This window comes from Caenorhabditis elegans, chromosome X (genome assembly GCF_000002985.6).
Source record: "Caenorhabditis elegans chromosome X".
Classification (NCBI taxonomy): domain Eukaryota; kingdom Metazoa; phylum Nematoda; class Chromadorea; order Rhabditida; family Rhabditidae; genus Caenorhabditis; species Caenorhabditis elegans.
In genome coordinates, this window is record NC_003284.9 from 7686247 (window position 1) to 7710743 (window position 24497).

The following is a 24497-nucleotide window of genomic DNA, read 5'->3' on the forward strand; positions in this document are numbered from 1 at the left end:
AAAACCATATTTTTTTGACTTTTTGAGAAATTTAGATCAATATTTACTGTTTGTGCATCTATAATGTAGCACCACAATACAAGACTTTTAAAACTATTTCTAACAATCAAAAAAGAAATTCAAAAATTTCACAATTAAAAAAAAAAGCTCTGACAATACGTTTTTCTTGATGACACAGTTGGCAATTAAAGCTTAGGGTCGCTATAGTTCTTGTATCTTTTGCACGTTGAGCTCATGGAGCATCTAGAAAAAAGTTATTGACACTTAACGCCACTTGCACATGCAATCTTTAAAATGTGAAAGAAGCAAAATACAGATTTATCTTATAAGATGTAATATACTAGTCGGATGATTCGATATTTTGATCTAAATTTCATTCAACTCCACATTAGCTTTGCAGTTACAAAAATCATTTATTCAGAAAGATAATGGTATTTGTAATCAGCTATACATCAGTAAAAGGCAGACATGAAAAATCCGTTAGAGCACAGAGAGAAAATAAGTGAAGGGGAAAAATGAAGTTTTTTTACTAACTATATGTTTTTTGTTGGAGGGGGTCGAATAATATGTAATGAGAAAAACAAACGTTAGAAACGGGGGCGGGGGTGTTTTAGAATTGATTCAATTTATCGTAATTCCGTCGTCAGAAGTCAGGTTGTGAAGTTTTGATATGGCAGTTTGCGTTGAAGTGATCTACTCGTCTTCCTCTTCCTCTTCCTCCTCTTCTTCTTCCTCCTGAAACATAGAAATCACCTTAAAACATTTTTTGAAAGATTTCATACCTCGAGCTCCTCTTCTTCTTCCTCCTCTTCCTCCTCCTCTTCTTCCTCCTCTTCCTTGGCAGCTGGCTCCTCGATCTAGAATATCATCATAAAGTTGACATCGATTAATATTCCGTTAAAACAAACCTTCTCCTCTTCCTCCTCTTCTTCCTCCTCTTCTGGTTCTGGCTCAACTGGCTCGCTAGCCTTCACAGATTGAGAATCAATTTCCGATTGGCGGGATGACTCACGCTCCTCGAACTTCTTCTTGTAGTGACCAAATGGGTCAACAGAAGAAGCACTGCCTGGTGGCTTGGTCTCTTCCCATTCTTTGAGAGCAGCCTCGTAATCCTCAATCCTGAAATGAAATTTTATTTTCTACCACAGTAAAAGTTTACTCACCATTCCTTCTTCCATCCAGCCCTAAGTTGGGTGTTTCTTGGTGTTCCGAATCCAGTCATTCCACGTTGAGAAGCCAACTTGTTGGTTCCAGATTGAAGTGGAACAATTCCCTCGGACTTTTGCTTGAGCTCCTCTTCGATGTCTTTTCCTCCAACGGTGTGTGGTAGAACGTCACGAACCTTAAGGAAACCTCCAGATCCAGCTTGGGTGGCGAATTTGTTTTGTCCAGAGTACCATGGTGTGAATTCGGTTCCTCGTCGGAGAATGTCTTCTCCGAGCTCAAGTCCTTCGATCTTTTGAGTGGCTTGACGGACGGCTCCAAGACCTGGTGGAGCAGACATTCCAGTTTGAGAAGCGAACAAGTTGGTTCCTGTAACAATAAAAAAATACTAAAAAAATAGCGAAATAGGCTTAAATACCGTTCTGGAAGCAGAGAACTCCATGGGTACGACGATCGTGTGGAAGACGTCCACGGATGAGGGCAACTTGATTTCTGTGTCCTCCCATGCTGACTTCTCCGGCTTGGGAAGCAAGCCCGTAATCTCCGGCTTGCTTTGGAATGATCTTCTCTCCTTCCTTATCAAGAATGGTTTCCCATTCCTTCTTGTAGGTGACCTTTGGAACTTGGAAGCGGGAAGCTCCAATTGGGGTCTCTCCCTTCTGGGAAGCATACTGGTTGGTTCCGCATTGCACGCGAAGAACATTTTCAGATCTCTGATCTGGAGCGATGTATCCTTGCTTCTTGTCCTTGGTGATATTCCAACGTGGCATACCGACAGCGGTCATTCCCTTCTGTGTCTCAAACTTGTTGGTACCAGCTTGTTGAGAGAGGAAGGTGTTTCCTCCCTTGAGCTGCTCGAGAGTCCATCTCTTGCGTGGCTGTTGTTGTGTGTCAGACCAATCCTAAAATTTAATAATAACGGTGAAATGTCAAACTGTTTGTCTTTCCAAGATGTTCACGTTTGGATGGTTTTCTCGGTTTTCTCAGTTTCTTGGTGCCGCGAAAAATTATTTTTTTTTCTTTTGCAAAGACAACAAGAGATGGATTTGAAGTGGCTAGTCGGCTCAAAGACTTATTTTAGCAAATATTACATAACTTTTTAGTTCTAGGATCTTGACTCAACTAAAATAAGGTTGAACGCACCGTGAGAGTATAAAAAAACGTTTTCGCAGTGAAAATTTTGATTGCAGGTTTATAGTTCACATTTCTTAATTACATGCAATTTTTATCTCACGCGAATTCAAATGGTAACAATAGTCAAAATAAGGATCGCTAGTGCTACTCTGCAGTCATCAAAACTTCAGAATCAGTTTCTATAAAATAACTGATATTCATGTAAGAAAGACCAAAGACGCGAGAAGCACACGTTAAAGTTGTACGAATAAGTATGCATAATTTTCAAATGAACAATGACAAAACAATATCTTACCTCCTCACCCATGTTGACGGAAAATGAAAATTGAAAACGGCGGTACGACTATGGAGTCAGACGACTGTCGAACTGACAGGTAGATGAGGAGCCGCCGGTGGTGGGTTGGGTCTAATAGTGTTTCACGACGTGGGCGGATACCTGTACGTGAGTCGATCTTTTGTAGAGAGACAGTGCGGATCGGAGAGATCGTCGCGACAGACAGTAGAGCCGCGCACTTTTGCTTGAAGAGCCCACAGGCAGATATTTTCTCTTTGTTTCTCCCATTTTCTATCCTTACAAAACCACCCACAATCGAAAACGATGAGCAAACCTGGGTGAAGATGAGAAATGGAAAAGAGAGAAAGGAAAAGATGCATACACCCCGCCAATTATCTTATCTCAACAATTTAAGTTTCTGCGTGGATTTTGCGTGGATTGGAAAACTGGTTAAAGTTGAAAGGAGAAATGTAAAAATAGAACTCTAGATTTTTTTTTCAGAAGAGTGAGGCGAAGCAGTCGGTACATAAGTTTATAGAAATCCTTATCGAACTGCTTCAGCGTGACCTTGAACTCTTCATCAGTTCTGAAATTTGAAAACTGGCAATCTATCTTCTGAAACAGCCCTTGTCAAATTATAATTTGAAAACTAAATCAATCCCGTTCTAATATCATCTGGTTATCTCAAATTTAGTCCGTTCACCATTTCTTTTTGCTTTGTTACTTCTTTTGCTTTTTGCAATTCAAAAAATCTCATTCTCAAAAAGTTTCGGTAGCTCAACTGCGGCGGCAAGACACAACGTGTAGGAGAGAGTAATCCCGGGAAAACTTCAAGTAGGTAACGGCTCAAAATCCATCTACACAACCAACTCGTTATCTTTTCTCCTTATTGTTTGCATTACAGCGAGGGGGAGCTCCCCTCTGGCGCACTGCTTGCTCTCTGCTTTTTGAATGTTTAACGCCGAAGAAAATAGGAGGACGGGGGAAGTAGACAGAGAGATTGGTTTTTTATGGATGTTGCAAGCAGGGGTGACTGACTGGATAAATTTTAAGTCACATGTTGTCATCTTTGATGCTTTGAGTCAATATGGGATATCCCAGTGTTTTTTTACTAAAGAGATGTGTTATGGAGTTTTATTTGTAGACAGCCAAGTTCAAATGCTCAGTAAATACATTTTGCTCAGGAAAACAATATTTTTGTCGCACATGTTCAAATCTAATTCTGGAAAATGTAACTCTGGGTGGTTTTTTGTTTAAATGAACTTAAAATAATTATAATGATAACAATGAAAACATATTTAATACAAAAGTGTTTTTTTTAATATTTACAGCTAAAAAACACATTTCATTGTATACTTTGGTTGTTTCTAATGTGTTTTTATTTTAATTTAGGTGTTTTAAAGCGAAATACTGCGATATGCATAGAACCAATGGTTAAATAAAGATTAGGTTTCAACAAAGCGAAAACAGTTTTGAAACTAATTACGCAGTCTCATTTTGTAATTGAGTTCGTTTTGGAATACGGTGAGTTTATTAAAACGAATAATTAAAAATATTACACTCCCTTCAAATAACTTCTGTTCCAAAATTGTCATTGCATGAAAGAATGTTTAAAAACAACAGCTTTTTAATTAAGTTTTAAGTTAAAACTAAATTATTTTCGAATATTGTACAATATTTTTAATTGTTGTTCTTTTATCTATAATTCAATAATTCAATTGTTCTATAATTCAATAATTCATGTTCAGATTCAATTCCACACACAAAATCAATGAGTTTTAATAACATATTATGTATCAAATTCTCAGGGTCAATGAATACAATTAAGATGGAGAGAAAAAAATTAGTACTTACTGGTGGTTTGAGAGATAACCGTCAAGTTCCGCATAGCGGCTGCATTTTAATTTCTTACACAGAGCCAAGGAGTAAATTATTTAAAGTTTTGAACAGAAATGCAAGTCATGAGAAAAATTCCAAAATGTTGGTATATGTTTTTTCTAAATAGAAAAATAATATTAAAATGTAAGTTAATATATTTGAAAAAAAAAATATCAATGTTAACAATTATATATATATATATATATTTGAAACCGCAGTTAAAATGGTATTTGTTTCTATTCTGCCACATCAATAGGTCGTTGGTTTGCAGATGAGAAGATGTTGGCATTCACACTGAAATTTTATTGATTAGCAAACCCAATTGAACCGAAAAACATTGAAAAGTTTGAAAAACTGAATAGTATACCAAAAATTAAAATGGAAATAAAGCTCGACTAAGAAATAAACAGAAAGATACCTTGAAATCATAATTATTAGATACTTACTGTTAATGTTTTATGTACATACCTCAATGTACAATGGCCATTGCAGAATGTAATAGCGTTAAAACTTAATTGAATTATGAAAAATGTTATCTCCATGAAAATTGAAGCCGGGAAAAACACAATTAAACTTTTAGCTTCAACGCAAATAAATCCCGCTCAGCCGTGAATGTGTAACGTGTAAGTAGGACGATATGGCTTTGGGAAATTGTTTGAAACAAAGCCAAGCCGTGCGGAAAAGAGTGAAAATGAACTATTCGATAGAAAAACCGAGCAGACTGTGTGCTCGAAGCAAGAGAGACAGTGGAGGGTTAAATTGTGCACGGATAGGCAAAAAAGAAGAAGAAGACGATGAAAAGAATAGCTCCATTGATTGTCACTTACGCTGATAGTTTCGATCGGGGAAATGTACAAACATTTTTATGATATTTAGGTATATACATTTTTACTCTTGTGTGTCAATACTGAAAAGGGTTGAGATTCATTGTTTTGAACAGTTTATGTTCTGTGCGGGTTATTATTCTAACTAGATTAGTGAATTCTCACAGAGAAGAATTTAGTTACCAAATATAAAAATATAAAGCACAGTTACTCACTTTCCAGAAACTTTCATAAAGTTGTCAACGATGATAGTGATAGGAAGAGCAAGTACCAATACTCCACTGATAATTGCTCCACTTGCAATCAGTTTTCCAGCTGAAATCAATGTTTAGAACATCTTTCAGTGAAAATTGAAAGAAATACTTACGAACTGTCACAGGAACATAATCTCCATATCCAACAGTTGTCATCGTGACGATTGCCCACCAAAAAGCAGCTGGAATCGAAGTGAACGGCGTGTCTTTTTCGTCTTTCTCGACGAAATATAAAAGTGTTGAGAAGAATACGACACCAGTTGACAGGACCATTCCCATCATTCCCAGCTGGCGAGCGGAACTTTTCAGTGTCAAAGCGAATGTTCGCATACCAGATGAGTATCTGGAAGATATTTCTATGTTTTTTCTTGCTTTTTTTCAGTACAAAATTTATCAAAGTGTTTGGGTTATCTACATTCCTAAAATTACTGAAATATACAGATTACTTTTTTTAATTGCTGAAATTTAAAAGTTGGGAAAAACCAGTTATAGCTTTTTGTTCGTAGTTGGAATTAGTTTTCTTATGGTTGAATTATTTTCTTATTAAATTTTCTGATTTACCTTATTATTCCTATAGTTATTGTATATGTACAGTGCGCCCAATTTTTCAAAGGGCACTGCTCTATTTTGAGGGTTTCTGATTTTTTTACTATGATTTTAAATCTAAAATTACATTTAATTGTATACTTTGACAATTATTATCTATTTTCACAGATTCGAAACAAACGGAAACATGACTACTAGTTGAATTGCAATCATAAAGATTTGTACAGAGGTATTGGTACTCTATTTTCAGGACCACACGGATTATGTGCTCATATCTGAGCACCGATTGATTTTTTTTTCACGAACAGTTATTTATAATTAACATTATGCTCAAAAAACTGTGTTTCATGATTTTTTATTAAGAATACAGTTTCTCACACATACATATATCTTCAATTCTTTGAAAAACAAAATTCTAAACTAACCGACTGCTCTAGATTTACGGCAAACACTCACCTTCCAAGTTTCAAAATTCTCACAACACGAAGCACACGGAGCACTCTAACAACTAATAATGCTCCTTTAATGTCACTCAGACTAGCGACATCAATTCCAAACAACGCCAACCCGAGTTCCAAATAGAATGGAATAATAGCGATCATATCGACAATATTCATGATTCCCACCAAAAATTGGAATCTGCAATTTACCAATTATTAATCGTATATATTTTAAAATTGTAGATACCTATTTGGTGTAACTGCTAACCGTACGATGAATTCTACAGTAAACCAGATGATACACACTGTCTCCACATACCCAAAAATCGGATGTGGCTCCCATATAATGTTTTCGTTTTCCACTGAAAATTAAAAACTTCAGTTAAAAGTTAAAACTTTCTACACTTGATTATATTTTGGTTATTGACAATTGGCACAGTCCAAATAAACTTGCAATGACTTTTGTAATGAATCAGGTTGATAACAAATTTCACAGCAACGTAATCAGTTTCAAGCTTAGAAGTGGATAAAAATTAATTGAAATTGTTGTCGGGATCACATTTGCAAAACAAGAAACGTTTAAAATAAGAAAAACGCGCTCATGAAAAAATATGTCAAAGATCAAATGCCGCAAAATTAACATTTCGAAATCATAAAAAAGAAAAAAACAAGAATCTTGTTCCATGAACATTTTGCATACTCATCAACGACGTAACATATAAGCACTCGATTAGATAATTTGAAAAAGGATACACATTATATGTATTTGTAAAATAACAAATAATAAACCACCTGATGAGTCAGTTCCGTTTTGATCGGCTGAAAGAAGTTTTCTAGTGGTTAAGTCTACCGAAATGTTTGATAAAAAGAATAGAAAATTGAAAAGGCAAAGACAACAGAAAACTACTAAAACTCACCGATACTCCAGTTGCTGATCCTCTCTGATTTTCCTCCTTTTTTATAGATAGGTACCTTAAAAGTTTGATTAAATTAAGAATTGCGCAATTTATGTGGCAGACCCGAAAGAACAGCATTTAATGAAATGGTTATTAAATCTAGGAACTGATGGATTTTGCATTTTTCTAATCACTTTAATTACATTTTACTAATTTTCTAATTGAGACGGGAAATTTTATGTACATTTATTCAGAATCAGTAACAAGTTATTTTCAAGGCCTAGATATGAAATCAGTATCAAAATATACATCCACATGTAAATGTATACCATAATGTTAGAAATGAATGGTTAAAAACATTTTTTGGGAAATTAAATCTAATAAACTTAAGTCTCTAAATTCAATTAAACATATGTTTTATTATGGCTTAAAAAATTAAAATGGTGATTTAAAAAAAAAACTAAACCTTAAACAAAAAACTAAAACATTTTTTAAATTAAAAAACGGTAATTATTTAAAAAAATCACAATTATTTTTCTTCAGGAGCCGTCCCAGATTATGCGCAGTAATTTTCTTCCCCAATAATATTATTCCAATATTCCCCGGAAACATCCCATGACCCACCTGAAATTCGTGAATGGATCCCAAAACCAGTCCAATAACACTAATAAGAACAAAAGTGATGCTGCCAAAAGTAAACAAAGTCGAGAAAAGTGAGCCGTCCCCTTCGCAGAATTGATGAATCCGTGAGCGCATTGAACGGTCGTGCAGTTCTATCTGCAGAATAAATTAGATGAATAAATTATTCAGAATTGATAAAAAGTAGACATAAACTTCTCACGTTTCCCATGATACTTTTTACTTACTTTTTTCTCTTTCGGGGCCACCAGTTCTTCTAGTGAAGGACTCCTGTAAAATCGAAAATTATAATTCATAAAAAAGTAAAGATGAGTGCACAATAAATCACGTCTATTATTCAAATAACTTGTGATTTCAACTTTAGTGAATATTATTATTTAAAAGCAAGGGAACACGGCTAATGGGTGTACATGTGGATGAGGAACGTAAAAACTTCAAAATGTAAAAATAAAATAAAAACTTGTGAAATTATGATTTGTGAGTAGGTAGGTAAAAACATCGTCATTAACGTGATGCTCACTAAAACTTACTTTTCTTCTCTGACATTTTTCTTTTTGTTTGTTCTAAAATTATCTCTTTTTTCTCGATTCATTCTGTTCAAAACTGCTTCTCCCTGTTTTACAATCCTGAAACAAAATCAAAACTAACATATTGTATCCCCTCCAACAGCAGTTTGACATGAGCCCGTCGTTTATCTTCCAGTAGGCGAGTTCGGTGGCAAATTCTGTGGGGCATACATCAAGCGGTCTGTGTAGTTGGCCAGATATGTAGTATTTGAAGATCGAATCAAAAAGGACAGCCGACCTTTCCAAGTAGTACTCCTCTTGTGGCTGAAAATAGTAACACGGCTACTAATACTCAGCTAAATTATTTATAGATTTTGGAGAACCGGCACAAGGATAATTAGAATAAACTTTTATATAAGAAAAAAATGAATTAAAACTTTCACAGCAAAAGTTTAAAATATCAATTTCCAATTGATTACCTAAAAATTCTTTAACACCGTAAAAACATTTGGCAACACACTTCGCTCATTTTTTGAAAAGCAACTCCTAAAGTATTGTTTTGGGCGCTAATAAAATGTTCGGGTACGCTAAAGGTTTAGTTTCTTAAGGCTCGAGCCCCAACAAAAGCTTATTTCAGTAATTTTTTAGTGTCAGGCTTCTATGATAAAGGTGTAACAAAATAATTTTTTTTAAAATTGCATTGAGGTTTACTCTAAAATTTAAAAGAAGCACTCCCTTTTCATAAAGGTACATTCCTCGTTGCACAGGTGAGATTTTCTGCCCTGAAGCTGAGTTAATATCAATTTTGTGAATATATAATTCAAAATGTGAATGTGTTTCCCAAAAAAAATTTCAGGAGTTTAAAAAATCAGTATGGCATTTTGAGAACAAGGAAAAGGTTTGAAACTAATCCGATAGTGCTAAAAGAACGGAGTATCATAATAAAAAGTGAAAAAAATATTTTAAATTATAGATCTCACTTTTTTTCATTTAATATAATATTTTTCTACAAATTATAATTTTTAACTATACAATGTTTTGGTTTTATATCAAATCATTGCAAAATTCAAACGTGCAACAGTTTTTTCCCAGTTTTGCCAATTTGGTAAAGTTTTGAAAAATTCGATTTTTGGAGTATCTTATGAAGATATAATGTATTTTCGCCTCATTTTTAAATTTTCAGACCCTACTGGTGCTTCACCAACCATAAGAAACGCGTCACATGCTTGAAGTCTCTGCTCATGGTTTAATTGTGCAAACGCGGACAGTTTCTCGTCCGCCGATCTTGCAAAGATGCTGGATATCCTTATTCTGAATGATGTCCCTCCAACATTCAACTTGATCACAGTGTCGCCGGCCCCTGACACAAGGTCGGGCTTTACTTCATCTATCTCTGAACGTCTCCCATTGTTGAGTCGGTGCACAATCTGGAAAAAGAGCATAAAAACCTCTGTCAAATGCGAGGGCGCACATGCTCTTTGTTTCCTAATCGAGTTGTGCGGCTTCTTCTCTTTTGTGAGGTCATACTCACATACACGCCACCTACACAAAAAATAAGGTTCATCTTTAGTTCTACTCTACTATTCTATTTCGTTGAGTCGAGGAAGGACCACTGATCTAGTAGCTCACCTCGTCACCATGATGGTTAGAGTTGCCAAAATTGTCACGAGATGCAGCATGTCCTTTCCTGGTGCTGGGAATCACCATGGCAATTTGGTTGCTGAAATGAAAAAGAGGAAAATACAATTCTAGAAAAAAAAGAAGCAGAGTCTTAGTGTGTGAGAAAATCTTTTGTCGCAGTTTTACACTGGCATTGCCGTATCACCAACAACGCACTATAAAATCACCTGTCTTTGTCACTAGTACTTAATGCAACATAACGGCAGCTACGTGTATTGATCATGAATATGAGAGCTCGGAAACTGAGAATTATGAATATATAGGCAAGTCTAATGATATTCCAAAGAAGAACTCGAGTCGTTGTTTTGACTTGGTTTCGTTCTTATTCTCCACGCGAGGGAGGAGCTTCCGGAAGTTTCAGCCCAAAATATCGAACTTAGTAGTGGAGTGTATTTTTATTTTCTACAAGACGCTTACAAACAGGATGCTTACAAGATAGAGCATCTCCAAGACACAAAAAAGGATGGACACTTCTTCAAAAAAATGGGGAGAAACGAGAATGAAGAGAACCAAAAATCTCATGAGAATCATTCATTATAACTGAACTGAATGAAACTTTTTGGCTTATTCGTTGCCCCTTTTGAGAGAATATGTTTTCTCAGTGTCTCTAAATTATGAATTCTAGTCCCGATTTCAGGTTCCTCATTCATCAATTCCATATATTTTTTCTATAACTAAACTGTTACGTAAATGGAAAGTAGACGAGGAAGCATATTCGATCAAACATTTCTATCGTGGGAATTCGAAAAAATGCACTAAAAGTAGAATTATTGCGTTTGAAAAATCTGACAGAAAGCTCAAAAACCAAACAGTGAGGTTTTTACATTCAGCTTTAAAATTTCAGTACCTTTAAATATAGAAACAAATAATACAATTTATGTTAAAGAGCATATTTGTTGTTTAACAAAATTATTTGTGTGGTAGCTGAACGCCAAAAGGGTTTTAAGCTTTAAAAATGAATATGGAAATTCTTTTTGCATTTCGCATCCCAGGAAATCCAATTCTAACCTAAACATTAAAAAATTACAAAATCATACATGTTAACCATCACGAATATTAATTCAATTATAATATTTTGGGGTCCAGCAACTATAATACAGAAGTTACAAAAAACATTTTTTGGGAATTATTTTAAAAACACTTTCTTTTCATATGGTTTGTTAGTTTTTAATTTACAAAATATGCACGCTGCAAACTTTATCACCCTAGCATAATTAGACTTTAACAATATGTTGTGCCAAAAAGTTGCGCGCCAGAACTGAAGCCTTAGTGCGAAGGAATATTGGATATTGGATTTCATACCTTGTAAGTAATCCGTTTAATGATCCAAATTCAGTGGCACTCTACTAAAAGTAAATCAGGTTAGCGAAAGAAATTTTTTGAAGGATATGTCTATGTTTCTTGAAATATTAATGGAAGTAAAGTGTAAAGCAAAGAGAAAGAATGCGAGTAATATCAGCTGCCGTAAAAAAGTATAAGTTTTCATTCGAATTTAATATTTCTGTCTGCCTAATCGGAGTGAGTACGTTGATTATAATTTTCCGACAGTGGAGAATTTTTGGGTTTGGAATATGACACATTTTTGGAAGATAAAGCATAAGAATACATTTTCTGGACATGTGCAATGAATTGACACACTCCTGTCAAGACCAAAAAACTTATTCTTCAGAAGTCGACCGAGAAAGAATAGAAAAAAAGTTCTGACGGAGCATCGAATTTTCCAATGTCTAATGACCGACCGTCCCCAAAGAGTTGAAACTTGGACGCGCCTTGGAAAGGGCAAAAAACCTATAAAACTTGAGCCTTTAGTTTGCCGCCTACGTTTTTATGCGATTTAGTATTTTATGGGATGCGTCTCTATCAAATCTACACAGTGGATCAATTCTGCACTTAATCTGAGTTGAACATTCCAAAGTATATCTTTACACATTCACAAAGGAATCCAGAGAGTTTTATTCTTAATTTTTTTTAAATGCAATTGGTCAAAAATGAGGCTCCAATGTGCTTCCTGATTATTCTATATTGCTTTTAATGATTTTTATTAAACTTAATTAAAAACAACTTAAAAAATTCGAAAGCAAACTAATCTCACGTTTTGATTTAACTACCTACTGATAACCTTACACTACTTGTTGTCAAGCTAGCCGTACCTAATAAACATTTTATTGAATTCATCATTTGTATGACAAAGTGAACCGTAAAGCTTTCAAATGTTCACAAGTTATAAAAAATGATGTATTTTTGAATTTTTCAACTTGATCAGTCCTACTTTTATCAGAAAAAATTGTTTGCAAGTGGGGAAATTGTTAATATTTGTGTACAATTGGATAAAATTATCACCCATTTCCCTCATTAACACCTTTTGATTTTTTCAACAAACTGAAAATTTAGAAATTAAAAAAATATCCCTGAGAAATTCACTCAATTTTTGAAACGCAACTTTAAAAGTTCAAAAACTAAGTTACAAACCATTATAAAAGATGTGAGCTGCTTTGCAAAAGCTGAGGAAATCAGGCTTGTTATAGAAAAATTTATCTTAAAAGCAAAAATTATTTTTTGATGTTAAACTTTACATCTCTAACGAGCTGTCCTTTCAAACTTACACATCGCCAAACATAAGTAAAATTAAAACTTGGAATCAGTCAAGAAGAAAGAAAAGAATAAAAGTCTATAAACCAAAACTCTCTGTTGCTTTGAGTGTTCTTCTTTTTTGCCTCTAGTTGCGTCTAGCATCAGTCAGGTGGGATGAGTACAATTTTTGGCAGAGAAAGACGCTGTGTGTGTGCTGTGTGACAAATTCAGACTCAATGAGCAAATGATTATTCAATTATCGGTGTGATGTTTTGTTTATTAGGATTTGAAGATATTTGAAGTTAAATCTGAGAACCAATAAACACTTACGTTTTTGAGGCAAACATGACTGTAAGCTGATATTTCTTAGTTTTATAAAATATGACCTTGAAGTTCTCAAAGTGAAAGTTCTTGTGGTTTTTGTTGAGGGCTCACGAAGCGGGATTTATGATTGAATGAGCGCGTCGAGACGAACCTTTTTAAGGAAAAAACGGATATCAAGAAAGGGGATGCGTTTATGTTGCCCCTGACTTTTCAACTCTTTTTCGCTAGTAATCGAGTTTGATAACCAGAAAAGCAGAATAACTGAGTCATCATGAAGAAGCATCATGAAGAAGCATCATGAACACTTCAATCCTTTTTATCCTTGGTTGTTTTTCTCCAAGATGCATCTCTTCATTTTTTTAATATTTATTTTTTTGATGCGAAATTTTCAAAAAAAATGATTGGCTGTCACGTGAGTTTATTGTCAGTAACTGTCCACTCAGTTTTATTACAAAGAGTTAAGAAGAACAGTTAAAAATAATCCAGAAAGTTCGAGAAAATGTGACTGAAAACGCAAAATCTTCAAATTATTTTCTCTTAATTTTTCTTACTGTTTCAAATCCCCGTTTGGACAGTCAAGAAGAAAATTAAAGGGGAAGCGGTTCTGAGAATAGGCTCTGCTCTTTTTCTACTAATAAAAAAAGAACAAGTGACAGTCCTTAAACTAAATCCTTTTGTAATTGAAATGAAAAGTCTAACGGAAAAATACCATAAAATAAAATAAAGAACATTTAAATTGCAGTGAGAAGATGTTTAAAATATCCAGAAAAGTTGTTCACATTGTGTTCTGTCTATGCTCTGAGAAGCGTCACTAATGAGGAACTATTTTAGTTTTTGCAAACTACAAACGAAACAATTAGTTTTCTAAAAACTGCGATGCCTAAAACTGAGATCAATAGAAGAAAATGTACGTCTCGGCTCACCAGTGAATGCTACAAATGATGAAAATGAATTGTATTTCTATGATTTTTTTTGTAATTTTCTGACAAAATAACGTTTCAGAAATCACACAAAGTGAGGAGCATAACAATACAGGTCAAATTTGATAAAATATTGAATAGTCTTGTTTTCGTGTCTATCGTATTAGATATAATCTCACAGAAAAGGATTATGGGTGTAAATTTCAATAAATTTATTGAAAATAATTTTAAGCTTCATGGAACGCGCGTTCCGTGTAGAAAAAAAATACGAGGATAATGAATATTAACAAAACAAAATTAATAAAATATAAATCGTTTTTTTTAATGTACAAACTGAACTTATGAAAAATGAAAACGCTAAAATACTTACTAATATGGTGTAGTGGATTTTGCCTCAAGACTGTCACTATCATACTTATTGAATTAAAAAAAAAACATTATGAGACACTCTAAAAATGATCGATTTTTGGAAATATTAAGTCAAAGTTGTTGGCATTTGCCAAATTTTCCAAAAAAGTTTTTGAAAAAAATTAACACAAGACTTCACAATAAGTGAAGAAAAGTGATGTCCACTTTTACGAAAACTTTTTTGAGAAGTGTAACAATGGTATTTAGCCATTCTATCACTACGATTGACGGATGTTTAACAGTACGTGTTGTATTTTTTAAATACAATTTTTAGTAAGGTTACATATGTGAAGCCAATTTAGTTGTTGTAGACAGAACACGTTTGCTTACTGTTATGAAATATTAGGAAAAAACTGCTGTAAGCTAGTAGCTACTTAATTTTTTTTAATTCAAAAAACACATGAAGATTTAAAGTTACCGGAATCGCTGATACATAGTTTCTATTAAGTGAGAATATTCAGAAAAGAATTGAAAATACGGCGGAGGAAGACAGAAAATTTGCCTGCGGTTTGAGCTATGAGCAAGGATCAGAACTGGATTTTCAAATCGAAAAGCCTAATCTGATAGAGATGGCGCAAAAATAATTTGAACAACAAGTGGTCAAATTGAGGGCATATGTAAGCCTAATAAAACTCTTTATGAAACATCTTCGCGACAACTTTGTGCATTGGCGTTTTCGAGGGTTTTTTCGTTTCTCTCCGAAACTTTTTGATGTCTGATTTCTATTCTATTCTTGATAAATTTATGCAAATAAAAAAATAAATAATTTCATTCCTCAAAATGTGATAAATAAAAACAAAAATAGGTTACCTGACGTAGTGATACATTTTTCAGTTGAATCTATAGTAAATTCAGTAGTAAATTCAAACAGATAGGAATGATGTATGCGTTTCAAATGTGACCAAGTGAAATTAAATAAAACTCGATGCTCTTAGCTAATCGGAATCGAATCATGAAAATAACACGATCAGTGGAAGAGCGAATAGCCGAGCGCGTGCATTGCCACGTCGCCTGCTAGTGACATCTTTTATGCTCATTTCAATTTGCCCGGTCTCGAATATATCAGACCGGGTTGACAGGAAAGATGATTTTGTTCAGAAAAAGTGTGTTTTGAGAATTGAGTTCTTATGCTCTAGTGTTGCACGAATGTTGTTTTCAGAAGTTAGTTGATGCTATGATTTGAGAAACTTAAATTCGGGAAAACCAAGAACAGATCACGAATTATTTTGTTGTACATAAACTGTTTGCGGTAAAATAACATCTTTAAGAGCTCATTTTTTTGCGGTACTGTGTACATTTACAAATAAAAAACTGAATTTAACACTGAACTTGAAGAAATAAAGTTTTCAGGAACAGTGAAATTTTGAATAAAATATCTAATATCTGCATGGTGGCCCATCTTCAATTTCAAAACGTGTCTGTAGTCTCATCTCAATGATCAGAAGACCAACAAGTCAATCAGGAAACAAACCAAAAAAAGAGCTGGTAACTACATTTAAGCGGATACCGCAGTTGCTGTCACTATTCTGCTCTTTGGCATAAAGAAAAGAATAAGAAAAAACGTGAGAAAATTCATGTTCGAAAACTTTCACACAATGTTTTATACATTCTTGAGTAATCTTACTTATAGAAAAAACTTCAAGCGAATGTTTTTTTTCGAACATTCGAAACTTTGTTTTTGAGGATAACATAAAAATGAGAAAAATGCACATAATTTTGAAGCGTGGATGATTAAGAAGGAAGTGCAGATCAAGTGACAACAAACCGCCAGTTGGTCTTTAATGGGCTTTCAAAAAAATGAACTTGGTGAGGACGGAAGAGCGTGTTCAGAAAGAGAAAATAGTTTTTGTCTGTGAATTCGGAAGTTAGTTTTAAGAATTGTTAAGCTGATTCTTTCCAGAAACTGAAGTGTAATTGTGACGTTACAATCTGGCCAAGCACTTTTCTTATCATCCTATCACATGTTAGAGATAGAAACTATTGTTCATAATCTCATGTGAATATGTCTACTGAATAGAGGATACCAGGTAGTTATAGGTGAAAAGATTTAGATTTTGAGTTTTTCTTATGTCTCTAAGCGAGATGCTGCAGAATACGAGCGGGGCTTTTCTTTGTTTTCTCCGGCTCATCTCTTGTTATGGCTTCATTTAGATTAGTTTCTACATGAATGTTCAATTGGTTTTTTCTGTCATTCCAAACTTTGGGATTTTCTTTTGTGTGTTTTTTTTCTGTTTTTTGTTTGGTTTTTTTTTAAATTCAAAATCATAATTCATACAAAGATGGGTGATTCAAACGTTCGCTTATTAAGTAAAACGTAATAAGGAAATAAAAAATTTCATATGCAGGCGGGTAAGGGTTGTGGTAGTAAAAAGATTCAATTCATAGTCAACATCAGTGAGATTATTTTTCTCAAAAATTATTTCAAAACAACTGAATTTTATTGAAAATAAAATAATTAAAATTCAACACGGTTCCTTTTTTCCGTTCCAACCGTATTTTTTCAATTTTAATGATAAAATATATTGATCAGTGGGTCATTTTACGAGTGGATCAGTTTACAACATTTTACGTGTGGAGGCTGAAAAAACATTGAAAAAAAAAACGGAAGCGGAAATAAATCATGGGAGGTTAGCAACGTGTTGTGATTTAAAACATAGTTTTTTTTTTTGAAATTTAATTTTGAAAGCTGTTCAATTGAGGGGTTTCAAAAATTTCCAGGTACGTTTTTTTTCTATTAGTTATGCTCTGACTTTCAAGATATATAAGTTTTGATTTTTTCGCTACAAACTTCAAATGGTAAGCCTTTTCTTCAAACGTTTGTGTTCTTCTTGAATTTTCCCCCTTCAAAAAAAGTGCATCGGAATGGTGATGTAGTGGTGGATAGACAGAAAACTTAAAAATACAAAATAAATAAGGATGTGGTTAGGTAGTAGGTACTTGCTTTTTTCGAGAAAGCGCAAGAAATCAAAGGTGCGCGGCCACCAAAAAGGTGCACAAATTCTATTACACTTGGCGGGTGTTGGCGGTGCTGTCAAATCAAATACTTCTGATTTTCGAGTAAAAATAGAAATAGAAAAAGAAATCTAGCAATCGTAGAAACATGGCTGATGTTTTACTAGAAAAATTGAAATTTGAAGTCAAAGGATGCAACAAAAATGTGGACAGAAATGGAAGACGAAGAAAGCAATTCGGCAATACTGAAGAACCCTCAGAATCTCTGACACCATTTCGTTTATGGGAAAAATTGTGTGTTCCGAACATGAGGAAAAACACACAAAAACAAGAAAAAAGGAAGCGCTCACGGATTTATGAAAACATTTAAGAAACATTTTTTGAGCAATTGTCCTGTAAAAGTAATGCATATTTATGCAATAAACACTTGAATGACCTTTGATTTGTTAGAACGTTTAACTCGGATTTTCAGTGCACAAGAAAATTCTCAGTTAATTTATCTTGCTTCCCGCTTGGTGCTGTGATTTAGTTATTCTCATTTTTAGAGGTTACCTTACTATTATCAAATAAAACACAAATTCTCAAATTCTGTGTGTAAAAATTCTCGCAAAGACTTGAAAGCTGTAAAAAAGCTTATTCAGAATAAATTTCTTTCGCTTTTTCATTTCTGTCAAGAGGGTCATCGAACAAGGTTGATCGACAAAAGTAAATTAAAATTCGAATGATCATTGACACATGGTCAGGCTGACGTAGTCAAACTGTCAAGATTTGTGGCACATTCAAAAGTTAAGGATCTCTAAACTCAGATCAGCTATATTCGAAAATGAAATAGTGCGATAAAAAGTGATTTAACAGGCTATGCTTGACATATTTATCAAAACGTAAAAAAATTTTCCAATCTGCTCCAGATATAGACTCTTATATGGGCAACTAGAAAATTAAATTGAAAATCAAAAATGCGAGCAAAAGTTTTGATCAAACTACATTAAATTTTTTATGAAATATTTTGATCACGTTTTTGCACATTTTAACATAAAACTCACTTCTGGTCCACCAACATTATTGAAAAATAGTGATACTCTTCTGATAATATTCTTGAACATCATTCAAAAGAAGTGAGCAGCCTAACTCTGACGTAGGCCGAAACACCATGTCGTTGTTTCTTGCGAAGTATCAAAATATCATATTACCACGTGGAAACAACTATTATCGCAAAAAGTTGCCTAGAGATCAATCGACTAGTTTTTTAACTTTAGATGATGTGTTTAGTATGATGTTTCAATTTTTTAAAATACCAAGCCAAGCCAAGTATTATTAATAAACAATTCCAAAATTTTTTAAAACTTTTCCAAATTTCCTGTCAAAATTTTTACAATTAGCAAATTTTCAGAAAATGTGGCACCTTGAGAATTCTTATTCATTGTCGTAAGTTCTAACATCTACAATGTTCAAATATAGCCAATTAAAATGCATTAAAACTATAAAACATGCAAAAAAAATTTTTTTTTGGTCGACTTTGAAAATTATGATGGTTGAAAATTAGATTTTCACCATTTTTGCGTGTACATATATAACTTCAAAATTTTTTGAAAATGTTTACTACAGTTTTTGACAGTTTTAAAACATTTTCTCACTGCCGATACTCTTTTTATTCTGTTGAAATCTGGGAAAATTAATAAATAAAGTTGAAAATTACTTTTTCTCTCTGATTTACCCAAACAAATTTTTAAAAAACTACTGTCTTTGCTTCTTCCAAGAGTCTTTCCCAATGAACCAATTTTTTTCTCAACCATTTTTTTCGATTTCCACTCAAATTTTAATAAAAAATCCAATATTGATCCTCATTTCATTTGTTTTCTAAAAAAGAAAAGTGCAGCTAATTGACATATTCCAACTCTACAGGAAACCAATATGTGCATCCGAAAGTCGTTGGGGGAGACTTATACAAAAGACCAGAAAACCTTTAAATAAAAGCATTGCTCAAATTCCTTCCTCATTCCAAAAATAAATTTCATAGTTCTAAATTAAAAATTCGAAAACGATTTGGTTCGGATCTTCGACTTTTTGCAAGCTGAACAAAAAGATAAGAAAAAAGGAAATAGCTTTAGAGGCGAGAGGAACATGGACTAAAAAGTCTTGATCAGGAATTCATGGTGAACTCCTTTTCACATCACAGAATCTTCGTTTTTTTTTCGAATACCAAAGCTGGTTTTTTCCTTTTTTTTTCTTTTTTTTTTAACGATAGTTTTTCAAAAACCAAAAAACCATTTCACAGAGAAACACACAAAAAAAACGTACCGCAAGCTTTTACATCGCCTCATCATTTTCAGCGTCTTTAGTTATTTCAGAATGTGAGACAGATTCGGAAACGAAAGAAAAAGTGGCAGAGATCTAATTGATGAATTGAACCCCCATCTGCGGCTATGTTCTCTTTTTGTTCAACTTTTTCCTGTGTCCGACCGCAACCGGAGTAAGGGGTATGGTGAATGTGGATAAAACGATGAGAGAAGTAGAGGCTTCGTAGTTGAAATTTTTAAAGTTTGTGGTTGTGATAGTTTTTGTTGACAAGAATGAATTAGGTATGGTTCGTATCTTTAGTCTCTGATTTTAAGTTTTGTTTTTGGTAAATGCTCACAAAGCAAGTAATTGTGTAGATTGAAAGTGACGTAAAACCTGTAGGGAATGAGTTCGGAAGCTGGCTCATTAGTTGAGTAAAACGGAATAAATGTAGTTATATTCTCAGAAACTATAGTTTTAGTTTTGTGAATATAAGCTTCAGGAAAAATTAAGTTTTTTAACTGCTTCAGATTCAGAGAGTTTTGGTTATTATTATGAGATTTTAGAGACGTACATAGTAGGCTAATTTTTTCATTGGACTTTTTTTTAAATTAACCGTATTCAAACACTTTTAGGGACAGCGCTGGAAATAACTTAAGTAATCCACATTTTTGTAAATTTGGCAATTCACCCAAGCTCACAAAAATTTGAGTGAATTCTGAACATTATTCGACTGTTTAGTTGCAACTTTTGGTCATTTAGTTTTTAAGAATTTCCCATTCTAACATAGAAAAGGGTTAATGCCATAGTGCTTAAGATATCTTTAAAAGTGGCATAAAGTTTTCACTATTTTCAAATCGAAATAAAAATTCAAAAAATTTTTATTATGTTTTATTATGATATTTAGTAATTTAAGAACCACATGAAAAATTTGAGTCATTTCCCCTGTGGCCGTACTCTGCGTTCATTCTTTAGAACAATTTTGAAACATTGAAAAACTTGAAAAAAAAATTCTAAATTTCAGACCTGAGAAAATTTTTTATATCAATCAAACCAGTCAAAACGACATCAAATCTCCATTAAATAAACAAAAACAAAAACTCAACACTTACCCTTTATTTAAATCGAGATACATCAGCCTTTCCGTGCTCATGTTGCACAGATTCCACAAAAAGGTGAGACGACGAATGATCTGAAAAAAGGAAAACAAGATGTGAAAAACAAGAATTTTGATTGAGTTTGAAAAATTGATGATACTTGAACTTCAATCAACTCTTCCTGTTTTCCTGTAAAATCTTGAAAACGAACAAGCCACTTTTTCTAAAGAACAAGGCACTTGAAGAAGCGGTATGGAACAAATGTGGGAGGAGAACAAAAAATGTGGGCGGGGCTTAAAAGTCCAGCAGGCAAAACGAAAGTTTCAAAAATCTCAGAGGTCATCGCTTATTTTAGCTGTTTTCATTTCACTTTGGCGTCTTTCAACACTTGCGGAAACCTCAGAACGTGTGGGACTCATCACAATAAATTACTTTTTGAAGTCCGAAGATTGGAGGATAGACGATGAAATGAATCAAATTCTGCTGTAAGATATCGCAGATTTGATCGTAAAACCGTTGAACTTGGCTGTGTTCACCAGGCTCCCGTCATGTGGGAATTCCTGACAGCACTTTCGAATTGAATGAAATTTGAACACAAGAAAAAACATTTCCATCTGCAAACTTGGAATGAATTAAATGGAACAGCTGCTACCCGGGAAAAAAACTCCAAACTATCGTAACTAAAAATTATGTTTAGCAAAAAACTGCAGTGAACCAACTCATATGAACCAGTCAAAGTCATAAATATATCAAAAAGTTCCCAGAGCAAATGATTTTTGAAATAGAAAATTATGGCGGGAAGGGGGAGTTTTAATAGCATTTTTCAACACTTAAAAAATGAACAGTATAACAAAGAAATTATAATTTTTTTAATGTGGCTGTTGTTTTGGGAATATATTAAAAAAAGACGAAAACATTTCAAAATTTTTCGAGTGAATTCGAAATTAAATTAAAAATTAAAAAATTTAGTTTGAAAATGACTCAAAACATATGAACGGATATCCAAATTCCAGTGAAGGCCGTCATAGATAATCTTGCACAATTTTTCGAAATCGTTTCACAAATATAAACGTTCATCGTGTTATCAACAGATTAGCCGCTGAAAAGAAAAGCGGATGAGTGTCCGATTTCTGAGACCTCAGAAAAATTGCATACAGGAAAGTATCCAAGTATGCGGGCAGACATATGTTTTTTGAAAAAAATAGCTCAGTGGAAGAACTGGAAAAAACTGAATTGGCTGTCTAAGAAGTAAGTATTTTCAAAAATACATGTAACGACTTTTTCAACGTGGTTGTTGTGAATTATGCAGCATCAAGTTTGAATAGGTGCAGAAAACATTAACGAAGCAACGATAATAAAACATTAAGACTAGAAAAAACTAAAAATTCGGTTTTTGAAAACGGTAAATTTAATTTTACAGAAACGAAACACATCTTCATTAGAAACAAAATGGATCGGTGGTAAACACACATCAAATTAATTTTTTATGTTTCATTTTATTTTCACTATTAGTATTGAAACACATTCTCGATTCTTCTTTTTTGAGCAGTTTGTTTCACATTTTAGGTAGTTTTTTTGATTTCATATTCAATATTTTATACCTATTTTGTGAAATAACGTATAAATATTGGACAGTTCTCAGAGAAGGGGTTGGACAACTTATCACATTTACTTATACTAATTTCAAAAAAGTTAAATTCAGAAGAGAAGAAACATCAAAGATAAATTCAGAAGAGAAGAAACGAAAAAAACCTAGTTGAAGAAAATACATGAAGTTTCCGATTGTGTTACTTTTTTCTGTTAAGAAAACAGGTTTTTCATGGTTATTAGAAAACTTACATTTCGTTAAAGTTCAGTTTCTAAACAGTTCTCTAAAGTTCTGGAATTTTCTACAGTTCGTAGATTATATGTTAAGGTAGCTTATTATTATTCCTTTATTTCAATTGCTTTGATCAAAAGGAAAGATAGTCAGAAGGGTGGTTCTTACAACAAAAAACAATTAAAACCGTTCATATGCGTTCTAATATGTCAAAAGTACAATGTTTTGATATTTCGGTACTTGTGTAGATTTTTACAATATTCACAAGTTTTGAGCTACGCGGAAGTTCAGGAAGATATACCTTTTTTCTTTATTGCACCTTGACTGAAAACGGAAATTATTATTTTCTAACGAGATTTTATTAACGTTTATACGGCAGTGGGGAAATAGCTAAAAAACTACTCCTATGGTGCTAATATAAACAAATATCAGTAAAATGTTTCAAAGAATTTTAAACAATTTTTGTTAAAAAAAAGGCTTTTCAATTTTTATTGACAGTCAAAAGTGACATGAGTTTTCGTCACATTTTGAGAAAACTATAGCACTGTCGCATATCCGAATTTCTTTATTGTTTTAGTATTATTATTTAAAACATAAGACATACAATTTGAAAGAAACCTTTTTTTGATAGAAGGCTTTGAAAAAGGTGGCAAAAAGTGAGTAATTGCCATTTTTTGACTATCAATAAAAATTTTCAAAAACTTGTCTGAAAAGTTTTACAATGATATTTATTTTGGCACCATAGGAGTGGTTTTTTTAACCTTCCCAATGAAAATTTCACATCGACTTACAATTTTTAGTTAAATAGTAGACTTGATTGTTAAGGATAAAAATAAAAACAATTTTCAAAAATAACATCATACCAAACCATACAAAATTTCAAGTTAGGAATCCTAACAAGTTTTTATGAATTATAGAATACATTCCCAAAGATTTTTCACGCCGTTAACCAATTTATTCTGTTTTTTTTTGATACCCCGTCAAAGTTGTATAATTGTTCTTTACATTTAAGAAATTTTTCTACGCCCACCGCTATTCCTAATGAAGTATAACATTTTGAAACAATGGAAATCATATTATCAGAAATTTGTTAGGTTTTATTCGGCTGGCTCGTTTGTAACCATATAAACAATAATCATTGCCAGTTCCGCCTTTTCCTAATTTTTTTTTTATATTTCCCAGTCTATTCCAAATGATTCCTTCAGTTTTATAACAGTGAGATTGTATGCTTTTGAGAATTTTGAAAATTCATTTTGCAGAAACATCTTGCCCTTTGGGCTATTACCCAAAACTAGCCCTCGTGAAAATACGTTCGTAATCTCACATAATCCTAGAAATTTGACCACGTCCGTCTTCTTCCTTCCCGTTGACATGTTCCCCCTCCTTTCTTCGTTTTCCACTCTCGAATAGCAAAATCTCACCCATGGAGGCGGTGCTCACCCACTTATTGTTGAAGTGAGCCGGGTGTGAGGGTGGCTGGCGTGTGAGTTGTGTGTGTGTGAGAAAGAAAGTGAGTGAAAGACTCTTCTGTGACATTGGGCAGTGGAAAAGAAGGGCACGTGTTCCCCCCCCCCCCCCCACGTTATTTCTCCTGGACGAGAATAAGCATAAGATGGCGGCCACCACTCCCGCACATTATGTAACTGCAGGCGTCCCTATTTGGGTGGCTCTCGGACATCAAATATTGTGCGTGTGTCCACCCTTGATGTCCAGTTGGTATCATGCACGCAAAAAAAAGAAACATAGCTTTGAGGGGGATGCTAAAGAAAAACATATTCATTCCGAAAGGCGGTGGACGCTTCTCGCTCTTTTCTGTCGATCTCATTTCAGAATTTATTATTGTGTTGTGTGCCCCCTCCTTTTCCATTTTTGTTCTCCTGCATTCCGCTCTCAT

At 33.6% G+C, this 24497-nt stretch overlaps 3 protein-coding genes and 4 non-coding genes across 10 annotated transcripts; 4 read left to right on the forward strand and 3 right to left on the reverse strand.

The window, feature by feature from the left end:
• Positions 1–393: 393 nt before the first annotated feature.
• Positions 394–2973, reverse strand: clik-2 (Calponin-like protein clik-2). The gene is made up of 6 exons (NM_076898.7): positions 2594–2973; positions 1583–2066; positions 1164–1533; positions 909–1119; positions 783–857; positions 394–735 (listed from the first exon to the last, which is right to left on the reverse strand). The coding sequence occupies exons 1-6, from the start codon at positions 2603–2605 to the stop codon at positions 694–696; spliced, it is 1194 nt and encodes a 397-aa protein (NP_509299.1). The 5' UTR covers positions 2606–2973; the 3' UTR covers positions 394–693.
• Positions 2715–2927, forward strand: C53C9.6. The gene has a single exon (NR_071570.1). It is a non-coding gene; the product is annotated as an Unclassified non-coding RNA C53C9.6 (non-coding RNA).
• A 1278-nt stretch (positions 2974–4251) lies between the features above and the next one.
• On the reverse strand, positions 4252–20885 carry kvs-1 (BTB domain-containing protein; the record flags this gene model as incomplete). Of its 4 annotated transcripts, none has more annotated exons than NM_001373368.2 (13): positions 4252–4744; positions 5490–5589; positions 5642–5871; positions 6531–6713; positions 6762–6876; positions 7307–7333; positions 7432–7486; positions 8035–8187; positions 8277–8319; positions 8698–8879; positions 9761–9982; positions 10185–10275; positions 20800–20885. In NM_001373368.2, 13 exons carry the CDS (start codon positions 20838–20840, stop codon positions 4687–4689), a joined length of 1500 nt encoding a protein of 499 aa, NP_001360715.1. The 4 variants fall into 4 exon arrangements, with proteins under 4 accessions (NP_001360715.1, NP_001024489.1, NP_001361979.1 ...); NM_001375071.1 differs by lacking the exon at positions 7307–7333 and adding an exon at positions 5278–5357 and having other exon boundaries at positions 4299–4744; positions 20800–20840; NM_001029318.5 differs by lacking the exon at positions 7307–7333 and having other exon boundaries at positions 4297–4744; positions 20800–20881.
• Positions 13197–13273, forward strand: C53C9.5. Its single transcript, NR_071571.1, has one exon. It is a non-coding gene; the product is annotated as an Unclassified non-coding RNA C53C9.5 (non-coding RNA).
• Positions 19713–19853, forward strand: C53C9.4. Its single transcript, NR_131728.1, has one exon. It is a non-coding gene; the product is annotated as an Unclassified non-coding RNA C53C9.4 (non-coding RNA).
• Positions 20886–24185: 3300 nt separating the features above from the next.
• K09F5.4 (uncharacterized protein) lies at positions 24186–24497 on the reverse strand (the record flags this gene model as incomplete). The annotated part of the gene is made up of 1 exon (NM_001375072.1): positions 24186–24497. One exon carries the CDS (start codon positions 24495–24497, stop codon positions 24186–24188), a length of 312 nt encoding a protein of 103 aa, NP_001361975.1.
• On the forward strand, positions 24230–24351 carry K09F5.12. Its single transcript, NR_071572.1, has one exon. It is a non-coding gene; the product is annotated as an Unclassified non-coding RNA K09F5.12 (non-coding RNA).

Excerpts from the sequence above, each read along its gene's own strand:
- clik-2 (NM_076898.7), bottom strand. Across the intron at positions 1,534-1,582 it reads AGTTCTCTGCTTCCAGAACG|GAACCAACTTGTTCGCTTCT; the intron begins GTATTTAAGCCT and ends TTATTGTTACAG. Across the intron at positions 736-782 it reads AAGAAGAAGAGGAGCTCGAG|GAGGAAGAAGAAGAGGAGGA; the intron begins GTATGAAATCTT and ends TCTATGTTTCAG.